Source organism: Podarcis gaigeae (assembly GCF_964106915.1).
Source record: "Podarcis gaigeae genome assembly, chromosome: 3".
Lineage (NCBI taxonomy): Eukaryota > Metazoa > Chordata > Lepidosauria > Squamata > Lacertidae > Podarcis > Podarcis gaigeae.
In genome coordinates this window covers 60,763,161-60,784,983 of record NC_139680.1, presented here as the reverse complement: position 1 = coordinate 60,784,983, position 21,823 = coordinate 60,763,161, and the positions used below count along the sequence as shown (strand labels likewise).

The window sequence follows — 21,823 nt, the reverse complement described above, 5'->3', positions numbered from 1 at the left end:
TTACTGATTCTGCTGGGTTTATGCTTGTATTTGTTGGGTTGGTTTTAATGTTGCATTCTACTGTGCATGATACTTTTTTTTTATTATTGTTGTGAAACAGTCTTGGGAGTTGTTGTTTTATTCACCTTGCAAATTTTGCAAAATGAAGGGAAGCATATAAATATTTTAGGTAAATAAATATTGTCACTAGAGGCTAGCATCCTTGTGAAGAGTTCAATGTTTAGACCATCTCTTGTTTGCAAGACATCTGGTGATGTGCATATGTGAAATGTCTTATCTGGTTCACGAAATAAAGCACAATGTAAGCCCCAATTCACTGCTTTGCTACATAATGCAATAGTCTATTATTCTCGTTCTTTATGTTGATTGCTACCATTAGAAATAATGCATCCCCTTCACCTCCCCCACGGCTACTTTATCTTTCCTGGAATAAGTTAGACCTCACCTGACCCTGGTCCCTCCCTCTCTCCTCCAATTTCTTTTGATCTGCATTGTAGTGGGACCTGACACTGATTTCAGTTACATTTGGGGAAGCTCGTTGGACCAGGATTTGAAACCTTCTGCCATATATGACATACAAGCTGCTATGGTTATATGCCCTAGCATAACCCTGCAGAGAGGTTATTATCAGTGGGGCAAGCTCAGAACTGGGCAGCAAAATGTTGGGCTACAGTGCAATGCCGCCACTGTCTTCTGGCAGCTGCCAGTTTATTTCACACAGTGATATCTGTGGTGGCTTGGGAAATAGGTAGGACAAAACAGCTTCTGTTAGGAAGGGGCAGCAGATAGATAGATAGATAGATTCTTTATTGTCATTACACAAGTGCAACATTGCACAAGTGCAACGAAATTGGATGCCATCCCTTAAAAACAACAAAAGCAACACAACAACAACAACCAAACAAACCACATTCCAGCCACACCCACACCCACACCCATCAAACTCCCAGGTCACACTATCGAGTTACTGCATTTAAGAAGGCCACAGCTCTTGGATAGAAACTATTTTTCAGTCTATTTGTCCTTGACTTGATGTTTCTGTATCTCCTGCCAGAAGGCAGTAGTACAAACAGACTGTGTCCCGGGTGAGATGCATCCTGCAGGATATTGTTTGCTTTCCTAAGACAACGGGAACCGTACAGTTCTTCCAAAGATGGGAGGGGATGACCAATAATCCTTTGGGCTGTGGTTATGACCTTCTGGAGCACCTTCCTCTTCCTAGCTGTACAGCTGGAGAACCAGGCACAAATACAGTATGTGAGAATGCTCTCTATGGAGCCTCGGTAGAAGGACACCAGCAGTCTCTCACTCAGATTGTTCTTCTTTAAAAGTCTGAGGAAATAAATTCTCTGCTGGGATAACAAGAAGCAGAGGGCAACTGATGGGGCTCTGAACTTTGGCTTTCTTTCTTATCAGATTTGGAAGCTCTGCACCTGGACAAATTTGGCCTTCCTCAGGAATTCCTTTAGCTATCTAGCAACAAAGGTGTGCTTAGCACGGCATAGAATATACAAGGCATTCTGTCCCTGCATAAGAATATGCAATGGCTACTATTTGGTTTTTTAAAATATTATTTTAAAATATTATTTTAAAAAACGAAATTGAACATTTCCTGGCTTTGAATGGGTATAAGGAGGACAAGGCTTGCATTTGAGCTGCCTTTGTCAACTTAGTGCCTTGTGAGCAGAGGCTAATGGGACTTGTAGGCCAAAACATCTGGAGGGCACCAGGTTGGTGAAGGTTCAACTGAAAAGGGGCAGAAAAGATTTCAAGGAAGAAGGTTGTTTTGAAGTGGGGTATGGAATAGGATGAGTTGTGTGTGTGTGTCACGGGGCAAGCAAAGATGACACAGTGGAAGTGGATAGGCCAGTTCCCAGGGTCAAATGAAATGATACTTGGCAATCTCTTTTCTCTTGACTAGTAATGTGTTCACATTGTAAGAAAGTTCTAGCTGTAATCTGTGAGCCATGATAGCTTTCACAGGCCTTGTGATAGTTGTAGTTATGGCACAATATGTCTAAACTTATCATCATCATAAAGAAATGTACAGAAAGTTCACCTTTGTTGTAATCTTGAAGAATGAAAAGTGGGTGGGTACCAGTTTAAGTTTTGAATATCTCATAACAGTAAAATGTAAAATACTTTAGGCAACTTGAGGTAGGAGTGAGGCTTGTTCTTCTAATGTTTCAGCTTGAAACAATGCATTATTCCTTTGGCAAATAATGGGGTGGAAGCAGAATCATGTGAGTCTACTGCTCAGAGCAAATCCACGTGGAACAAAGTGTCATATCCAGTTTTGGGACTTGTGCCTTTCATGTTTGATAAGCAGAGAGCAAAGTGGCAACCGGGAAGTAAGCAGGTGAGAAAAATCACACTGCAAAAAATCTGGAGCAAATGTTGCCACCACTTAATCAGCATTTTGCAAAATGGTTACATAACATATGTGACATGAAATGGACTCTGTATTAAGTGAATCTTTAGCCTCTTATAGCCATGTTAAATTTCTCATATCAGTCAGTTTTCTAGATGGAAAGTTGAGGACAAAACAGAGATAAAATATAGTTGGAATGATGTGGAGAAAATCTAATTAATTTGGTGATTTTGCCTCTTTGGGCATTCTTTATTTGTTCATTATTTTACAAAGCTGCAAAGCATAGAAAGGCACTCTTGAATGCCACCTTCATTGTGTTGCTAGGGAAATATGGACAGAGCTGCTTACCCAGAGATGCTTCAAATGTGACTAATTTCCTGCACGTATAGCTTCTGTGTAGAACAGCTATACAAACAAGGTCTAGATTACCATGTGTGACAATTGTACATGGGATTATTTTTAAGCATATAAACACACTGTACAAGCATCAAAAGAAATCTGTATTTGAGAGTCGATGGATGGTTTGTGTGTTTTTTCCTACTTGGAAATGCTGTATGCTGGAATCAGTTGCATTAGAAGCAATTCTGCATCTCAAAGAAATTTGCATTAATTTGAGGTCAGCCAACGAATGAATGTTTCTGATGATCATGAGAACATGGAATGGGAAGACCTTCAAAAAGTGGTCAGTGCGAGAATGGATTCTCCCTGCACTGACCAATCAGCAAGTAGTTTTATTTTTCGATTTCCTACTTGAGAGCAACAAACTATTTTTTTAAGTCAAAAAGTCTCAACTGACTGTGACAGATTATGAGATCCATTTCCTGTTGCTACCTTTATTGCAACCCATTATGTTAAAACTCCAGATGAAAATCATACTGCAAAGAGAAACTATTCTGTAATATCTGAACAGAGAGTTTACTAAAATGTTCCCTGTTTCATATGCGTTATGTCATACTGCCAGATGCCTACAGTATAATTTTCTGTGAAGAGCAAAAGGAGGTTATTTTCATTCAATTTAATGAGACAGCTATCTTTTCTCCCTGCCTTGACCCCCAGCTCTATTCAAATTCTAGCCGTGCCAAAAGAACATAAAGTGTTCAGATATCAGGACAACAGAGAATTATGACAAATTCAAATGTTTGTATTCTTTTTTATATATATTAAAAAAAACCCAGGCGAAATCTTCCTGGAGACAGACAGAAAGCTCTAGATATTATGATACCTCTGGTGGAACATGAGAGTCAAGTACCTTCTGATATGTACTGCCTTGTGGGACGGATCTACAAAGATATCTTTCTGGATTCTGGATTTACAGATACAGAAAGTAGAGACCAAGGCACTTTATGGTAAGTAGCACCATGTTACATGTCCACATAATTTTAACAAAAACACTCCAGCTGACAATAGGAGTTGGAAATGGGCTCCTTTTTTCTGTTTCTACAAACTCATAGCTACGTAAAAATAATTAATAATCTAGTGAATAAATATGATTCCAGTTAGACTTGGCAACTTCACAGTTGATGTCGGAGGCTAGGGGCCAACTCTTCCACTGCCAGACGTTTTGTTTCATTATTTTTTATTGCCCATTGAAGCATGCTCAGTGAGTCCATGTGGCTTATCTTCCTATCTTCTCTCATGATCTGCTTGTTTCCAAGTTGAGGACAAGAGTGAACGCTGCTAGGTGATAGACTTTCTATTAATATCAACACAGCGATGACAAGTTAATTATTAGCTGTCAGATTTTTCTCAGACACGTTGCTGATATAATGCTGACAGGGTAAATCAGGCAAGATGGTTTTCTTCCTCTTGTTAGCTTGGCTAACAAGTCTCTAGCTAGTCTGGGTGTGAGCCCAAAGCTGTCAGCTGGTTGGGTTCAGCTTGTGCCAGTTTCCAGTAGATGACTATAGCCAAGCAGGCATAACCAAAAAGCAGCAGCCTGTAGCAGAGAGAGAGAAGAGGGTTAAAGGAGGACAGATATTAGAAGTTGAAGAGAGTGACTTGTTAGCAACAAGCTTCCAGCATAGTACTAGGAGTTCTGCTAAAAATGTTTAGAGCTGTTAAGTCATTAAGTTGACCTTGTATACTGAATGTTTAGTTCCTTGTATACATGGTGTAGCAAGGCTGACATGCTGGTGCAGTTTTATTTTGTTTACATTGAGTTTTTATTATTGTGCTGGGCAGACATTTTATGTGCTGTAGTGATATAAAGGTTTGGCTTTAGCATTTAATGTATTACAGTATATTTTGTATTGTTTCCATATGCATTTTTAAAGGAGATTCTGTCGCACACTAAAGAAAACTCTAGACAGATTCTTCTAAAAGCCAGATATAAAAAGCTATTCAATTTTTATTAATTTTAAATAAATGGTGAGACTGTGAATGGAAATAAAGTCTGTCACCTTGAAGGGCTTTTACTTGCAGCTGCATTTGTGCATAATGCTAAACCATGATTTTAGCACTACATGTACAAACTGAAACAAGCCCAAACAAAGTCTTGGGCTTCCTCTTTCCTTCCACGCACCTGGAAATCTCTATCTCAGTTAGTTGTTACATGCAGATAAGATACTATGGTGCTTCACAACCTCTGGTTAACTAAGGTAAAGGTAAAGGACCCCTGGACGGGTAAGTCCAATCAAAGGCGACTATGCGGTTGCGGCACTCATCTCGCTTTCAGACTGAGGGAGCCGGCGTTTGTCCACAGGCAGCTTTCTGGGTCATGTGGCCAGCATGACTAAACCACTTCTGGCGCAGCGGAACACCGTGATGGAAACCAGAGTGCATGGAAATGCCATTTACCTTCCCACCACAGCAGTACCTATTCATCTACTTGCAGTGGTGTGCTTTCAAACTGCTAAGTTGGCAGGAGCTGGGACAGAGCAACAGGAACTCACCCCATTGTGCGGATTCGAACCACCAACCTTCTGATCGGCAAGCCCAAGAGGCTCAGTGGTTTAGAACACAGCGCCACCCGCATCCCTGGTTAACTAAACAAACTATCTTCATAATATCTTTTTTGGCTTCTTTTGAAACTGGCTAGGGTTTGTGATAAACCATGATCCCTGGTCCCCAAACAAATACAAGATTAGTGGAAACTGAAAATAACTGCTGGTGACGTCCTTCTCCTGGCCATGTGGCGGGAGGAGGAGGAGGAGTAGAGGGCATGTGCTCATGCATGTGTAGCACCAAACCATGGTTTAGCATTGCATTTGAACCCAGCTGCAGTGTGATAGCAAGCAATATGATCCCTCATGTCATTCAGAGGCATCAGAGTCCCAAGAGCCTTTAGCCACAGGATTCATGTTGTACTCTCAAGTTATTCCCTGGCGGCATGTTTGTGAACTGATGACTAATGAAGCAATGAAGCAGTGAGGAAACCTCTTATCTTACATTTCTACCACCATGAGGAAGTTTCTGGAAACATCTGCACATAGAGATAGCTCAAAGTGGCACACATAATTGGGGAGAACCATTTAATGTGGTCTCACCCTGATCACATAGAAAGTTTCTGTAGTTGCTGGCAGTAGCATACCTTGCAAATCGTCTAAACATGGCAGGACTGGCAAGTCTCTATGGCAGAGCCATCTTGTTCCTTTTCCAGGGTATCAGGCTTCTACTCAGGGTGATGGGGAAGGTCTCAGCTTACGTAGCTCAAAACACTCCAGTGTTAAAATGGGTGGGTTATAACAGTGGCAACAGCAGAAACTGTGCCAGTAGCATTTAGAGTATTTGAAGAGCCCTTCTGCTTGAGTTCTGGAGGTAAGATGGTGGTGATTGCTGTACCCATTTGATTCCTAACTTCTTGCCTAATGCAGGTTCTTTAGCGGTACTTTTCCCTTCCTGTCCCTCCTCTGAAAACAGCTGTTGGACTTAACTGGGCAAAGGCTGGATGAGCACAGGGAATGCAGTAAACAGTCACCTTTAACCTTGTTTTGTGGTCTTTAGACAGGGTTCAGGCAGAGAGTTCTGGGCATGCTTTCACTGTGCTGTTTTGTTTTCCATACAAACAAGATTTTTGCCTTTCACCATGTAACTCCGCCACTGCCTATTTACAGTAAATTCATTTTAAAAGTCGTGGAAAGTGGGAAGTGGTGTGTCTGGTAAATATAGGCTGCCGCTTGCCTTCCTTTTGTGTGTGCACTTTGGATGAACAGAAATGCTTGTTTGGATTGGATTTAGTCTCTCATGCATTTTTGCCCTGCTTAGCAACATACCGCATTTTAAGAGATCCAAGGAATCTTACAAATTTAAGGAATTAATTGTTATTCAGTGCCAAGTTAGTGCATTCTGAGTAGAAGGATTAACTCCAGTTTATTTGGTGGACTTTTCTCTTTTCTGTTGTAAAGTTGCCAGGAAAATGTATAGCAGCAATGAAATTATGTGTCTGCCAAACATGTTAATTATTAGTGAGGGAGGGAAGGATTTCTTTTTTGGAAATCAACATTGTGTTAGTTTGAATGTCCTTCCTCATTTTGTCATGCCTGACTGTACTGCAAAATGAAGAGAGGCAATAAAATGAGTTAAACTGGGTTGGAAGGACCAGTGCTCTGACCACTGATCTGCTGTGGGTTCCTTTGTCTTTTGTTTGAAAAGTTGATGTGAGAGAGGGTAATTGAAAACGGAGACGCTTTTTCCTTCTGACTCCAGTCCTTTCCAACACATCTTTTCAAACAAAAAGCTACATTGACAAATGCTTAAGGGGCGTGCGTAAATGGACCCTAAGAGTGTAAGTTGTGAGCTGGATGTCCCTGCAGTTAAAGCCTCTTCTTATGAATTCATTAAGTACATAGGAAGCTTCCTTATATGGAATCAGACTCTTGGTCTATCTAGCGCAGTATTGGCTACTCTGCCAGACAGCATTTTTCTAGGTCTCCAGGCAGAGGCCTCTCCCTGCTCTACCTGGAGATGCTGGGGCTTTCGGCATGCAGTGCTGCAGGGCGGATGCTCTACCATTGAGCTACAGCACTTCTGAGTCTGTGGGCAAGCTCCTATTCCCGCAGCCTTTGTCTGCCTGACATGCCTTGCCAGGATTGTTTTATTGTGAAGCACTTTGAGCACTTGAGATGAATTCTACAAATAAGCACTGGGTGTTGATATTATTAAATATGTATTTGAAAACTCTTCCGTCTTTCATTCTAGTTTGGTATACTGCATAGCACTGTACTGATTTGCCTACTGTCGCAGGATCACTGAATATAAATAAGAGAAGGATAACTTCATGACAACAATATTAATCTCTAATGAGGGGGCATAAATCATAATTCTAGTATAAATGCCATAAGGAATTTTAATGCCAGTGTTCAGAAATAGTTCTCTGTGCAAAACAGCAAAGCTGTTAACCAGCTATATATTTTTCACAAGTGAATAAACACAAGAATCTGAAGAAAACAGTAGGAGGGTGCTGTAAATGTTGGCTTCTTAAAATAACCCTGCTGCCTGGATGGAAAATTATAAGCAGAATATTTTTGTGCTTGAACGGGTTGGTCAGGCTGAACAAACTGAAAAGCGGCACTTAGAGTACCAAATATGTATATAATTGTCCCTTTGTACGTCTTATTTTTTATATATCTATAACTTGTTTGTTCTCCTAGGTTCAAGAAGGCATTTGAGTCAGAACCAACATTACAGTCGGGGATTAATTATGCAGTCCTTCTCTTGGCCGCTGGTCACCAGTTTGATACCTCATTTGAGCTACGGAAAGTTGGTAATTATAGCCTGTTGATGCACAGGCAAATAAAATTTAGTGACAGCATTTTCACCACCCTCTGTTTTACAGGAAACAATCTGATGAATGCATTCAGAGTTCTTTGTTAGTTAGTAATTCTGCACTTCGGCTAAGTTTTCCATTAAAAAGGTATAACTTTGAGCCACCGCATGGATCCTGCCCCTTGCAATTGTCTTGCCTAAGTTCAGTTTTCTGGCTTAAATGTCTCTCTTGCAGAGTCAGTAATGAAAAGAGCATTTTATGGTGACTCAGTGATATTGTTGGATAAATTATGAATACTGATTAGTAAACCCTGCTAGTTCTAGTCTATGAATAATCTAATAACGAACTTCATTGGCTCTCTAGGACTAAGGTTTGTCCTAGTGAGGATCCTGCAAGCCGTTGTTTCCCCCATTGGTTGTTCTTATTGAGCTACATATTATCTTACACTTCCTCTAAATGTGGAATTAGTTGTAATAGTTATTTACTATAACATTTCCTTTCCCCTGAAACCTAAGGGTACTAGGGTTAATGCATGACATTATCAAGAGTCTGTTATAGCAGACTAATATTCTAAATGGCTACAGTGCAGCTGCAAAAGCAATTATGGTTAGATTGCTTGTATGAAATTGTTGTTTCGTAACTTGTATTTCAGCCTTTGCCAACATAGTGCCTTTCACATGTTTTAGACTATAACTCCCATCAGCTCCAGCCAGCATTGCCAGTGGTCAGGGACGATGGGAGTTATAGTCCAAAATATCTGAAGGGCACATGCTTTAAATGACATTTGTGGTTGTTATTTGTGAGCCACTTTCTGCACGATTGCTTTCAAAAGTGGGTTCTAGATATGACAACAAATAAATCTTATTTATTTTTGCAGGGCTCCGAATGAAGTCTCTCTGAGCTAAATTAAGCTTGCTTAGTAGCAGTGTTTTGTGGATTGTTCTGTGGATATGAGTTTCCTTAACCTTCACTGTGTCTATTTTGAAATGTCTCTGAGGCTTACAGAACAAACACAAGATCTGACTAAGTAATACTCAGAACAGACCTATTGAAACCAGGGGATTAAGATTAGTTGTGGCTTTCTTGATCTCAGTGGGTCTATTCTATATTAGTGGGTCACAGTCCCTTGAATTAAAAAGGGGGGAGATGCAAAGAATAGGTGAAGAAATGCCAGAATTATTCAGTGGAACAGTGTTCCACTGTTCAAAACCACAGGATTCAGTGTTCAAAACTCTGGGTAGCCATTGGCTAGGACATGGGTAGGGTTTGAAGGGCCTACAATATGTCCTCATCTCTTAAAGCATGCACTCTTGGGATGATTAGGTTGTCTGCCATCCCAGTCACCATATGTGCTAGTGGTGCTGGTCTAGAATCCAGTGAAGCTACCAGTTAAATGCTCGCTTTCTATTATCTTGTCATATTGAGAAACTGGATTGCAGTTAAGCAAGAGAAAAACAGAAAGAGAAGGAAGACTGGTTTATAAATCAGAACAACGTATTGTGGGTGATTACGCAAGTTTAGGACCACCAATTTCAACGGAGCTTAAGTATGCATTAACTTGAGTTTTTGTTTGCGGTGCAGTCTTACGGAGAATTTTTTCTGTATTATTTCTCCAGGAGTAAAGATAAGCAGCCTGCTTGGGAAAAAAGGAAACTTGGAAAAATTGCAGAGTTACTGGGAAGTCGGATTTTTCCTGGGAGCTAGTGTTCTGGCAAATGATCACACAAGAGTGATACAGGCTTCAGAGAAACTTTTCAAATTGAAGACGCCAGCGTGGTACGGCTCTTGTATGATCAGTGTGCATTGGATCAAAGTACTCAAAGTACTCTAGCATCTGTTCTGATCTGAATATTCTGGGGGGAGGGGGAAATTAGTGTAAATATAAATGGCAATATTTCCCATTCCCAGATTTTTGAATATGGGCTCAGCAACTGTGTGGTTTTTTTTTTAAAAAAAATACTCCTATTTTATCCTCACAAAACCCTGTGAGGTAGGTCCAGCTGACCGGCCCAAGATCACCCAGTAAACATCATGGGTGGGGCTTTCTAACCATTACACCAATTGCCTCTTAAGGTTGGGCTCTTGGCATTCTTGCGGGAGGCCAAGTCATCAAGGAAAACCCACCCCCTTTCTATACAAACAATTCCATAGCAAGGTGACCCGACATTCCATATAAACAGAATCTCTTGCAGTAGTTGGTAATAACTGCTCAGAAAATTTTAGTCAAGTTATCTTAAAAAATAGATTCCCCAATACGTTCAGTCAGCCCATGTAAACAATTTACAGACAGTTGCAGTACTGTATTCAGCAATGCTCTCCATCCAGAATGATAGCTAAAGCCAATTATGTTGCTAGTTTCACCCCCTTCTTTTTAAACTCTCTTATTAGCTCAAAATGGTTCTGGCTTTCAGTCAATAAAATAGCAATTACACATTGAAATCAAGTTGCTTCATTTTCTACTTAACAGTGTAGCCTCCACTTGATATTGTGGCCAGAGCCAGACTAGTGGATGGATGAGACATTATTTGCTTTCCAAAACGTAAGAGGCAGCAGTGTTGTCGTTCTTTAGAGCCTCTCCGGACTCACAAATGTCAACCATTTGGATGCTTCAGGGATGCGGAAGCTGGCTTGATGTTGCTAGGCAACCAAAACCCCTCAGCCAATTTCAGATCAAATTGGGGGGAAGGTGGGTCTCTGGGGAAGTAAGAGGTCACAGGGACCTGAAGGACTGGGAAATGGAAGGTGTGGAAATGTACATGAAGTTAGCTCCTTTAATCAGGACATGCATGCACTTGTTCTGTGTTTACATGTGCAGAAAAGTGTAGCTTCCAACTTCATGTACTTATGCAGGCCTGTGTATGTTTAATTCCCCACTAACTTCATTGGGACTTAGATGGATGTAAGTGTCCATAAGCCTGCAGCTTTATTTGGTGATAACTAGTTTTCTCAACATCCTTTTCCTGGTTGTCTAAAAGTTATTGAACCTAAACCTAGGAACCCATTTAAATTAGCACCTTCTCTGGTTAATGTGGATGACATTCAATGTGCTCCAAGCTATAAGAGACTAGGTAAAAGTCAACCACTGAATTCCATGGGCTAAAATGAGATTTGAACCAAGGGATTTCAAGTCCACAGACCACACAACTTATTAGTTTGGGTAGCAGATGCTGTTCCCTTATTTTTTGCGTGGCTAACCCTTCAGTCATAAAATGGCCTATTAGTGACACCACTGTATTTTCCCCTTTGCCTTGTACAAACAATAAGAACTTGAGAAGAGTCTGCTGGTTCAGGCCCAAAACCCATCTAGTCTAGCATCCTGTCTTCACAGTGCCAACCAGATGCTTATGGGAAGCTCATTGGTACAGTTTAGGTACCTGATGAAATCTCTCCCAGGGAGACGGGTGAACTTCCTAAAGTTCTCTCTGGGTTGGGTTTGGGATCCTCTGACTTTCCCAGGAGAAAGGTTTTATGAACCAATCCAAGCTCGCCCTCCCTTACACCTTCAGAAATCCCTTTCCTTATATTATCTGCTGCACAGGAGCCCTTGCGGAATCCTTGGGTGAAACTGTCTCCCAGAGTTCCCTTCAGAGTTGCACGCTGTTAGACAGCACTGTGGGGTGATGGAGAGGATGTGTGTGTGTGTGTGTGTGTGTGTGAGAGAGAGAGAGAGAGAGAGAGAGAGAGAGAGAGAGAGAGAGAGAAAGCCATCTTCTCATATTACTGTTCTGTGCTGCCACCAATATTATGAGAAGGGAAGGAGGTAAGTGTATTTGGAGGTGCTTTGGCACGGGACTCCTTTGGGGGGTTGTAGATGTTGACAGAGACGAGCAGTTTGAGAGGGGAATACTTCTCTGGCTTGATTTTTTATCTGAGTTGGAGAATCTTTGGGAAAGATTCCACTTTGAGGTACGTTTTATCAGCCCACAGTGTTCTCCCCCCCCCCCCCAACGCCTGGCTAGGGATAACTTCACAGGCACCTCTGATTCAAAGTGCTAGAACATGCCCAATAAGTATAGTTCTTCTGTTAAGACACAAACTAGATGTATAATGTGAATGTGTATTTGCTATATATTCCTATGGCTACACTTTTTGTGTAAAGCAGCTTTGGGAGATGGGTCATTTAGAGTAAATAAGCAGTTGGGGGGCGTATTTTAGCCCTTTCTCCACTCACCATTTTCCTGCCCCTCGTCATGCTTGCTCCAAGCCACTTTCTCCACTCCATACATGCAATTATGAGGGGGGAAACCAAAGTCATTTCCCCCTGCTTGATTATTATTTTTTATCTGCTGCTCTGGTTTTATTTTGATGTTTTTAAATATATTTTTATATGAGCTGTCTGTCACAGACAGGCAGAATATAGATGTTTTGATAAATAAAAATGTGTATAACGAGGTCCTTGTAACTTCTTTTATAACAGAAAGGTGGACCATACCTGTTTTAGTAAATTAAAAATGTGGGCAGTGAGACCATAATACCTGTTTTATAAGGAGCAGCTAGTACACACTGTCTTATTTAGCGGCTATGGCGAAAAGCTCCTGCTGTATGTCTTGCCATAGCGTAGCATCGAGATGATGCCATAGAGATAATGTTGGGAGTGTTCAGTATTAAGATAAGATTTGTGGAAGACAAATATTATTTATCTAATCCTTGCAGAATATATGATTCCTTACTTTTATATGAAGGAGGGAGGAGGGGTTGTGTATGCATCCATCATGGAACAGCTGCAGCATTTTCTGACACATTAGTAACAATCAGTTTAGCAGAGGCCTGTTTCTTGAAAGTGCCGTTAAAGCACACAGTCACTCACCAACACATTCAGTGTTTTAAAATACCTGCACTGAACATTCAAAGATGATGCAGGAAAGAACAGTCACAGCAGGCTAAATCAATGCCTTCCCACCTTGGGTGGGATCAGGGTTTCCCAAACTAGGGTCTCCAGCTGTTTTTGGACTACAATTCCCATCATCCCTAGAAAGCAGTACTAGTAGTCAGGGATGATGGGAACGGTAGTCCAAAAGCAACTGGAAACCCTGGGTGGGATAGAATCCAAATATGTGATGGAGCCCAATCAAAATGTATATGAAAGAGGTACAAGCAATTTCTTAGGCATGGTGGTGTATGTTTATTGTTGCAGGATTTTGTAATTTGTGTATGCTATAATAGAACCACACCTGTGTACAGGTGCTATTTCTAGCTACTGCAGATATGTTTGTGACACCAGAAGTTTTTAATTAGGACAATTTGCAAGATTTATTGCCAATGACACAAGTTGCCCATGGCATATGTGCTGAATTTTGTTGTACCTTGTCATCAGCATGACTATATTACAAACCTATAATTTAGTTTGACACTGGACCGTCTTAGTGATGAGAAATAGAGAGCAGGCAAAGAGTTTTACAAAGATATGCATTTGAAAATACAGAATGGTAAAGCCCAGTTTGTCCATAAAAAGTATTATCTCACATTCCATGTGTCTACAAGCAGCTTTTAGGGGTAAATATAAGGAGTTGATTTAGCATGAGTCAGACTATTGTTCCATCTAATCCAGTGCTATAAATGATCTGACTGATCTCAGGCAGATGTTCTGTCCCTAAGCCCACAACCTGAGATCCTTTCAACAGGAGGTGCCAGAATTTGAAGTTGCAAAGCTTGTTCTCTACTACCCAGCTACAGTACAGATGCACTCATTCTGTCAAATGAGTCCTGCAAAGCCACACATATCCCAAATTAATGGTCGCTTCACATGCTGTGGAAATAGCAGTAAACACCTGTTTAGCTGTGGTGCATTCTGAATTTGGAAGTTATCTTTTTTTCCTCCTACTTGATTCGTGCACACTGAAGGAACTATGATTGGCCCTGGGTTTCTACAGCTGCGTGTACATGCAATAAGCTTGGCTCTCCTAAGTCTTGGAGAACTCTCTGGGTACTCTTGTAATTTTTGTAGATCTCTAGAATATGTTTGTTTCTTGTCCATCTGCAGATCAGAAAGGGATCCTAGCAGGCCAGCACGGTGTGTACTGTTCTCATGAACCAAGAAAAGAGTCTGCATGATTTTCTTGTTGCACTTTGTGCCTATATTTGTGTGTTTGCTTTTGTGCAATCTTTTTCTAGACTAGTGCAACAATGCCAGATAAAGCTTTGTGCAGACATGCCCATGTTTCTCATCTTTCAGTATAGCTGATAAGAGAGTCTCTCAACTTGGCAATGTGATGTGCAGATAAAGGTGATAAAGCATATAGTGGTTATAATGAATTGGAAATAGCTACAGACTTGTTTCGTTTTTTGTTGGTTGCTCCTAGGTACCTCAAGTCCATTGTGGAGACTATTTTGATATATCAGCACTTTAAGAAACTGAATCCAGAACAGCAAGTAGCAAAACATGAACTTGTGGACTTTTGGATGGACTTTCTGGTTGAGGCCACCAAGTCAGACGTCTCTGTAGTTAGATTTCCTGTGAGTGTGTTTTGAACTCTTCCAATTAATTTTTAACCATTTCAATTTCCTGTTTGTCCTGCCATGTGATTCTTGAGGGGCAGGGAAGCATTTTTAATTTGGAAAGCAATAAATGTTGAACAGCAAAATGAGTTGATCTGAATAATTATGAAAGTGCCTTGCTTCTCCTGGTGGCACAAACAGCTACATCCTTCATGAGTTTCTGTTGCCACATAAAGACATTTTTTATTCATTCAGGCTAATGGTGGATCTGGTGTATGGATTTTTACATGTTCAAGTCTGATTCTGTAGCTTTTACTCATAAAAAGAAAATAAAAATTAAATATTGCTAGTGGATCCTAACTTAAGGAAGTTCACAAAAGGAAAGTTTGGTGTCCCTTCCTCTCCCCTGTAGCTACTCGTGCCTCTTCTCCTCCCAAAGACTTTTGGAGGGCCGGGAGTTTGTTTTTAATAACATGGAGTGAGATTGCAGGTGGCTGCTGTGCAAATCAGGCTTGGACTAAGGAAGTTTGTGAAATTGGCAAGTGCTGCTTCTTCAGCAAAACATTTTTTCTCACATTTTTGAATGTAAGAACCAAATAACAAAAGTAAAGTAGAATATTCTACAAAATTGAAAGCTGGAAGACATTCAGTAAATTATTTAGCTAACAAAATGCAAAACTGCTTATGGTAAATAGTAAAAGTTTGTCTTTTGCGCAGTTTGTCCTTGCCTCCAAGAGCTAAACTGCGAAGTGTCAGTACTTAATTTTATAATTTTATGGGGGTATTTTGAATAAATGTAGTTACAGATAGGTAGCCGTGTTGGTCTGCCATAGTCAAAACAAAAAAAAATTCCTTCCAGTAGCACCTTAAAGACCAACTAAGTTAGTTCTTGGTATGAGCTTTCGTGTGCATGCACACTTCTTCAGATGTATCTTCTTCACGTGTATCTGAAGAAGTGTGCATGCACACGAAAGCTCATACCAAGAACTAACTTAGTTGGTCATTAAGGTGCTACTGGAAGGAATTTTTTTTTGTTTTGAAGAAATGTAGTAACTGTTTAGCAATGTGCTATGTATTTTTTTTCTGTTCAAAGGTTTTAATATTAGAGCCTACGAAAATCTACCAGCCTTCTTACCTGTCCATTAATAGTGAGGCTGAAGAGAAGACAGTCTCTATCTGGCATGTTATGCCTGATGATAAGGTAAGCTGCTACCACACCACTTTTACAGCTTATATCCTGTAACTGCTGACTGATTGATCGAAGGAGTTTAAAGGAAATTGGGAGACATTTGTGGAAATGAGAGAGGATTTAGAGCCTTTCATGTTTGAGAGATTGAAACACAGAACAGCCCAAAGCAGCCCAAGGGTGAGGAAGTAATGGATATTGGGAACAAAAGGGAGTATTAAGCATGGCATGTCCATACAGGCTACAGGTCTGGGAGTTTTAACAACAGCTGAAGGGTACAGGCACAGAGCATGAGAAACAACTCTTAAGACTTCACCATCAAAATAAGATTGTTTCTTAAGTGCTCCATGTATAGGCTGCCATTTGTGGCAGATAGAGTGACTGGCCTGTTTGAGAAATGTAAAGACAGGTGCATAATTGGTAATCAGGAATCTGAAGAAACAAGAAATTGAAAACCTTCTGGATATAAAAGGTAGACTTCTCCCTCTATACCTCTGGAGAATCTTGTGCTGTGACTTTGGCCTAAAGAGATGCAGAAAGTAAAATTATGGAAGACCAGGTTGGTACCTTGAGGTGTACTTATAAGAGCTTATTTACAAATTGTGGTTTTACATAATATATCTAAACATATAGAATGCATGTGTGAGAAGCAGGTGTTTAATAATAATAATAATAATAATAATAATAATAATAATAATAATAAAATTTATTTATTATTTGTACCCCACCCATCTGGCTGGGTTTCCCCAGCCACTCTGGGTGGCTTCCACAAAGACCAAAAATACATTAAAAAGCAGATATATCCTATAAGTACACTCATCAGGGAACCAGGAGTTAGTGGTAGCAAGCTCAGCTTCACTGTTGCGTGATGTATAAAATGGTCCTAAGTGGCTGATAGTAGGAACTGGAGACAGCAAGCAGAAGTTATAGAGGGAAAACTGGAGGTGTAAATCGAATGTGTTGAGGGAAAGTTGGAAACAGGAAAAGTTATTTTCCAGATAACATCTCAAATACTTCATAACCATAAGATGTTATTTCTTCTCTATTTTGCTTCCACTACAGAAGAATGTAGCAGAGAATTTTTCCTGGCATTGGCTGCTTTTTGTAGCAATTTATTGGAAAGGTTTTTTTTTATTTTGTTCATCTTTTTTATTGCAACAGTAAATGGAAAACTTGAGGTGATCACTCTTTGATGCTTTCACATTTAGTTCTGGAGTAAAGGTAGCAGCAATCTTGAAACAAAAAGCAGTAAATTCTTGAGGAGGTGTACTCAGCTTTCATAATCAATTATAGAATCTTAGTTGGAAGGGGCCCAAGGATCATCTAGTCCAACCCCCTGCAATGCCAGAATCTCCGCTAAAGCATCAGTGACAGATGGCCATCCAACCTCTGCTTAAAAACCTCCAAGGAAGGAGAGTCCACCACCTCTCGTGGGAGTCTCTTCCACTGCTGAACAGCTTTTACTGTCAGAAAGTTTTCCAAATGTTTAGTAAGAATCTCCTTTCTTGTAACTTGAAGCCTTTCCTCGAGTCCTACCCTTTATTAACAGGAGAAAACAAGCATGCTGTCTCCTCCATGTGACAGCCCTTAAGATGTTTGAAGATGGTTATTATATCGCCTCTCAGTCTCCTCTTTTCCAAGTTAAACATGCCCAGCTCCTTCAAGCATTCCACCTAAGACTTAGTTTCCAGACCCTTGATCATCTTGGTTGCCCTCCTTTGCACACATTCCAGCTTGTCAACATCCTTCTTAATTTGTGGTGCCCAGAATTGGACACAGTATTCCGGGTGTGGTCTGACGAAGGCAGAATAGAGTGGTACAATTAATTCCCTTGATCTGGACACTATGCTTCTGTTGATGCAGCATGGAATAGTGACAGCTTTTTTTTTTTTTTTGGCTGTTGCTGCTGCATCAAACATCATATCTGTTGAATATAAACCAACACAATCTCTTAAGGCATTGTAGACATGACCACTTGTCTGTTCTGGTAGAGTAAATCTGGATACCATATGTAACAATATACTCAAGTATCACATCACATGTGCATTAACAGTGAATTAATAACTCCTTTTAAGCTAGAGGGTTGCCTTTGTTAGCTTTATGAAGGCAAAACATGATAGAATATTGCTGTTTATATCTATTTCATTTAATTTGCTTAGAAGCAAGCCATTTCCCCCTTGCAGTAGTTGGACTTTAACTTCATTCAGCCAGTCTAGATTGCTTAAGTAAGAATCCATGTCAGAGAAGCATACAGAACTTGAACTGCACACTGGTTTAGTTTCTACTAGGTCAGCGGTTGCTTCATTTCACCATGTGACACATCTGTATCGTTATTTGTGTTGTATTACATATAGCAAAAATCATTTCTAACAAGCTCCCCAAGTTACCACAAGTTGAACAGTGTTAAACATCTGGCTGATTCCATAAACATCACATCACATTTGTAATAATGACCATTGAGTGCATAATGTGGAAATTCTTGTTTCTGTTCCTTATCTTACTCATGTTTTCCACAACCCTGTGCATCAATTTACTGTTTTCCCCATTTTGTGGATTTGGAAGTAGGACTTCAGGCGCACTTATTTGTCCAAGTATGTTCATGGCTGGAGAGGTATCTGAATGTAGGCCTAAGGTCCAGGGTTACTCTGTCCTCTGGATTACACTGACGTCCTAACTCTTCATGACTCATTCCCTGGATTCCATCATAGCTGGGAAGTCTCACTCTGAGTATTCAATTGACGTGGAGAGGACTTGCTGACTTTTCCTGGCTGTTAAAAAACTCTGCATAACTCTGGATTGTTTTGATAGCATGAAACTTTCTGGCTCTGAACTTTAGCTACAGTAAAAGGTAGCAGCTGGAATTGATATTGCTACTGCTCTCAGTAGTGCCTTAGCCTGGACACTTGGGTCTCTCATGTTGGCTGCTGAAGCAGTTTTCCAATTGCCTTTTTTATTATTAACCAAAGAACAGATGTCAGAATTAGAGAGTCCCCATAAAATGTTTACTCCAATGGATTGAAAATTTGGCAGAATCGCCAGGAATTCACCAGCCTGAGAGCATAACAGCATAAACAAAGAGGTCACATGAATCAAAGAGAAACTAGGATTTTTGAAGGGTTGGGAATGTCTTGGGCTTGTGGCTGTGGTTTTGTATGTGTGTTAGATTGTTTTAAGTTCGAAATGAGAAATGGAAATGTTCTTACAGCTTAACCCCTTCATTTACATATAGTTTTTTTTCCAGCATAGTGGCCGTGAATTGATGGAAGAATTTAACATGAAAAGGCATGTTTGGAGAGAGATTTTATTGGGTTGTTTTGAAGGATGTGATACACACTGGTTCCCATAGCACAGGGCGAAGACTGGGTAAAATAAGAGATTTTGTTTCAGAGGTTCAGTGTAAGAAACATACAGTACTAGGATTATTTGTATCTTTGCAGGTTTGGGTGTGCACATGCACTGTGTTTTTATTTCTACATTGTTATGAAGGTGACGTGTACAGTTACAAAAGGGCCAACACAGTGGGGGGGAAATAACCTGCAAACATTATTTTGTAAGTTATAGGCTAAAAGATGTTGTACGCTGCTTCTTTTTTAAATGAATATTTTTTATTGTTTGATCATAAACATGTACAAACTAACACATTTGTATGTATTTATTTGTATGTACAGCTATATGCCCAAGAACGGTAATTTTTGTTGATTTCTTCATTACAGAAAGGCATTCATGAATGGAACTTCAGTGCTGACTCTATAAGAGGAGTAAGGTAAGGTTATTTATTTATTTGTGATACCTATGACATTTCCTCTGTAGCCATTATTTAATTAATTAATTTTTATGCCATCCATCTGAAGATCGCAGGGTGGTTTACAGCAGAAAAATACAAAACGAGAACACAAAATACACAGCAGCAGCAGCAGCACCAGCCCCAATAACTCCCTCACAAACATATTTAAAAGGCTAAACATAAACAAAATCTTTTAAAATGGGTGTCAGAACTGTGGGGGAAATCCTCAAAATATGCATGAAACAGTTTTTGAATTCCTATCTTATATGACTGACATAAAGCAAGACCTAGCACCTATCATTATTGGGTTAGCTCAAATGTAGGACCTTGGAGATTTGCATCTATTTTGTGAATTGCATCTTTTTTGTGTGAATGTATCATTATTGTAACAGATACATGTTTATGTTTTAAATATGTTTTAATTTGCTTGGAGATCTTTGTGTAGCTAGTGACTAACAAGTCAAATACATACATACATACATACATACATACATACATACATACATAATGTTTAATCTTGCCCAGAGGCTCCACATGACCTTTCCCCATACAAATATTCTAGTCCATAAATTATCCTCCTCTCATAATTCAAGCAGTTATTATATATTGGCAGTACATTTATCTCTTTATAAATATTTGCTGGCAACACCTTATATATATAGGGGCTGCTCAGTTCTATGCATGTTTACGCAGAATCAAGTCATGCCGTATTAGTGGAGCCCACACCCAGGCAGCCATGCATAGGAATGCAGTCTGAACTTCACAGGTTAACATAATTCCAAAGCCAGGTTTCCAAGACTCATCTCAACACACCGCCCACCATGCAGTATTGCCCTCTGCTGCATTGTGCCAATAAGAAATGTGGTGATGAAGTTTCCATTTAGTACATATGCGGACAGGGGTCTAATTGTTTCTCGCTTACTGCTTCCACTACCTCTAATTGTTTCTCGCTTATTGCTTCCACTACTTCTAGTAGTATTAGGAGAGAGGCAGTGATATAAACACATTTAGCACCTTGATAGCTGGTGAAATACATGTTATAGGATCCTCTGGAGTAGCAGTACCAAAACCACAAAATGTCATGTAAGAACCATACATAGGTGCAGAATATAAAAAGAAAATAAATGGGAAGGCAGCCTGGACACTTGGGAGAGAGAATTTGTTGCAGGTTTGAATTCTTCTGCTACCAAAAATGACATCTCAGCAGTGAAAGAGCATATCAGGGACAGGACTATAGTGAACATTATTCCTGCCCTTCTAGCTTTCATTGTTCAAGAAGGGTGTTTCCTCTGCGAGGGAGCATTCAAACCCATAAGCTCTACATGCAGCCTAAAGTAGTGCAGTCTAAACCTGGTTCTGCTGACATAAAATGGCTCTGAAAAGACATCTTCTTTAAGAAGAGTGTTGAAATCCATGGTTACTACAATTTGTTCCTTCAGAACAAATGGTGTCATTAAAAAAAAAATCTAGGCCTCTTGCAAGTACAACACTGAGTGCTGAACAAGTGTATGTAATTCTGTCGTGTTTTGAGTGGTTTTTCTTCATTAGTAGCTTGGGTTTTATGTAGGGCTTGTCTGCACAGGAGCTTCCTGTAGACAGGTTTGATGAGTTGTTGTTAAACTTGAAATACAGGAAAGAGTACATGTTGCTGACTGCAGCAGTTTGATGGGTCTGCACTGTATCAGGTGGGCTTACTTCGTAGTGATGGTCTTCCAAGGGCACTTGCAGAAGGCATGGCGTAGTGCCCTTCCATAGCACCGAAGTGGAAGATTTTTAAATTTCTCTCATGTCTCCTGACACTGGCTGACCATGTAGGGAACAGCAATTCAATGAGAAAGGAGCCACCAAGATACACACTGAAAGGAAAAGAGGCATATCACATCTCCACATTGCAGATCTTCAATATTTCCAATTCTAGACAACATTGTAAGGCCTGTTCTTGAACAAATAAAGATTAGCACCTTCTTACCTCAACTGCTGCATTAAAATAATGCAGTGGTTTTTGTAATGGGTGAGTTTTGACCATGGAGATGATTAGACCCTAATATCTTGGATATGCAGTGTCTCATTTTCCTCATTACTTTATTTTAATTAAATTCTCAACAAACAAAAACAAAAAACTCCCAGACTCTTGGTGGTGGTGGGGAAAATGATTCTCATTGTTAATTAATTTAGAAAATAACTGGTTAAAAGAAATCCCAAAACTCAGAGGTAGAAAAACATTTCAATCCAGATAGATAGATTTAAATCAACCATGCAAGCTAACCATGCTGCTAAATTAAGTACAATTAATTTTGATGGAACTTAAGTGTGACTAACATATTCTGGACAAGGAGTTGTTGA

The 21,823-nt window shown here is 40.0% G+C and overlaps 1 protein-coding gene across 7 annotated transcripts in view; it reads left to right on the top strand.

The window, feature by feature from the left end:
• MAP3K5 (mitogen-activated protein kinase kinase kinase 5) overlaps nucleotides 1-21,823 on the top strand; it is a 92,570-nt gene that overhangs the window by 38,443 nt on the left and 32,304 nt on the right. For all 7 annotated transcript variants that reach the window (XR_014562342.1, XR_014562343.1, XR_014562344.1 and 4 more), the window contains exons 7-12: nucleotides 3,547-3,717; nucleotides 7,960-8,072; nucleotides 9,692-9,851; nucleotides 14,375-14,528; nucleotides 15,604-15,711; nucleotides 19,410-19,459. Coding sequence is in view for 2 of the 7 variants with exons in the window: in XM_083731602.1 (XP_083587728.1) it covers nucleotides 3,547-3,717; nucleotides 7,960-8,072; nucleotides 9,692-9,851; nucleotides 14,375-14,528; nucleotides 15,604-15,711; nucleotides 19,410-19,459 (756 nt within the window). In the remaining 5 variants the exon portion in view is untranslated. The remainder of the gene's footprint in view (nucleotides 1-3,546; nucleotides 3,718-7,959; nucleotides 8,073-9,691; nucleotides 9,852-14,374; nucleotides 14,529-15,603; nucleotides 15,712-19,409; nucleotides 19,460-21,823) is intronic.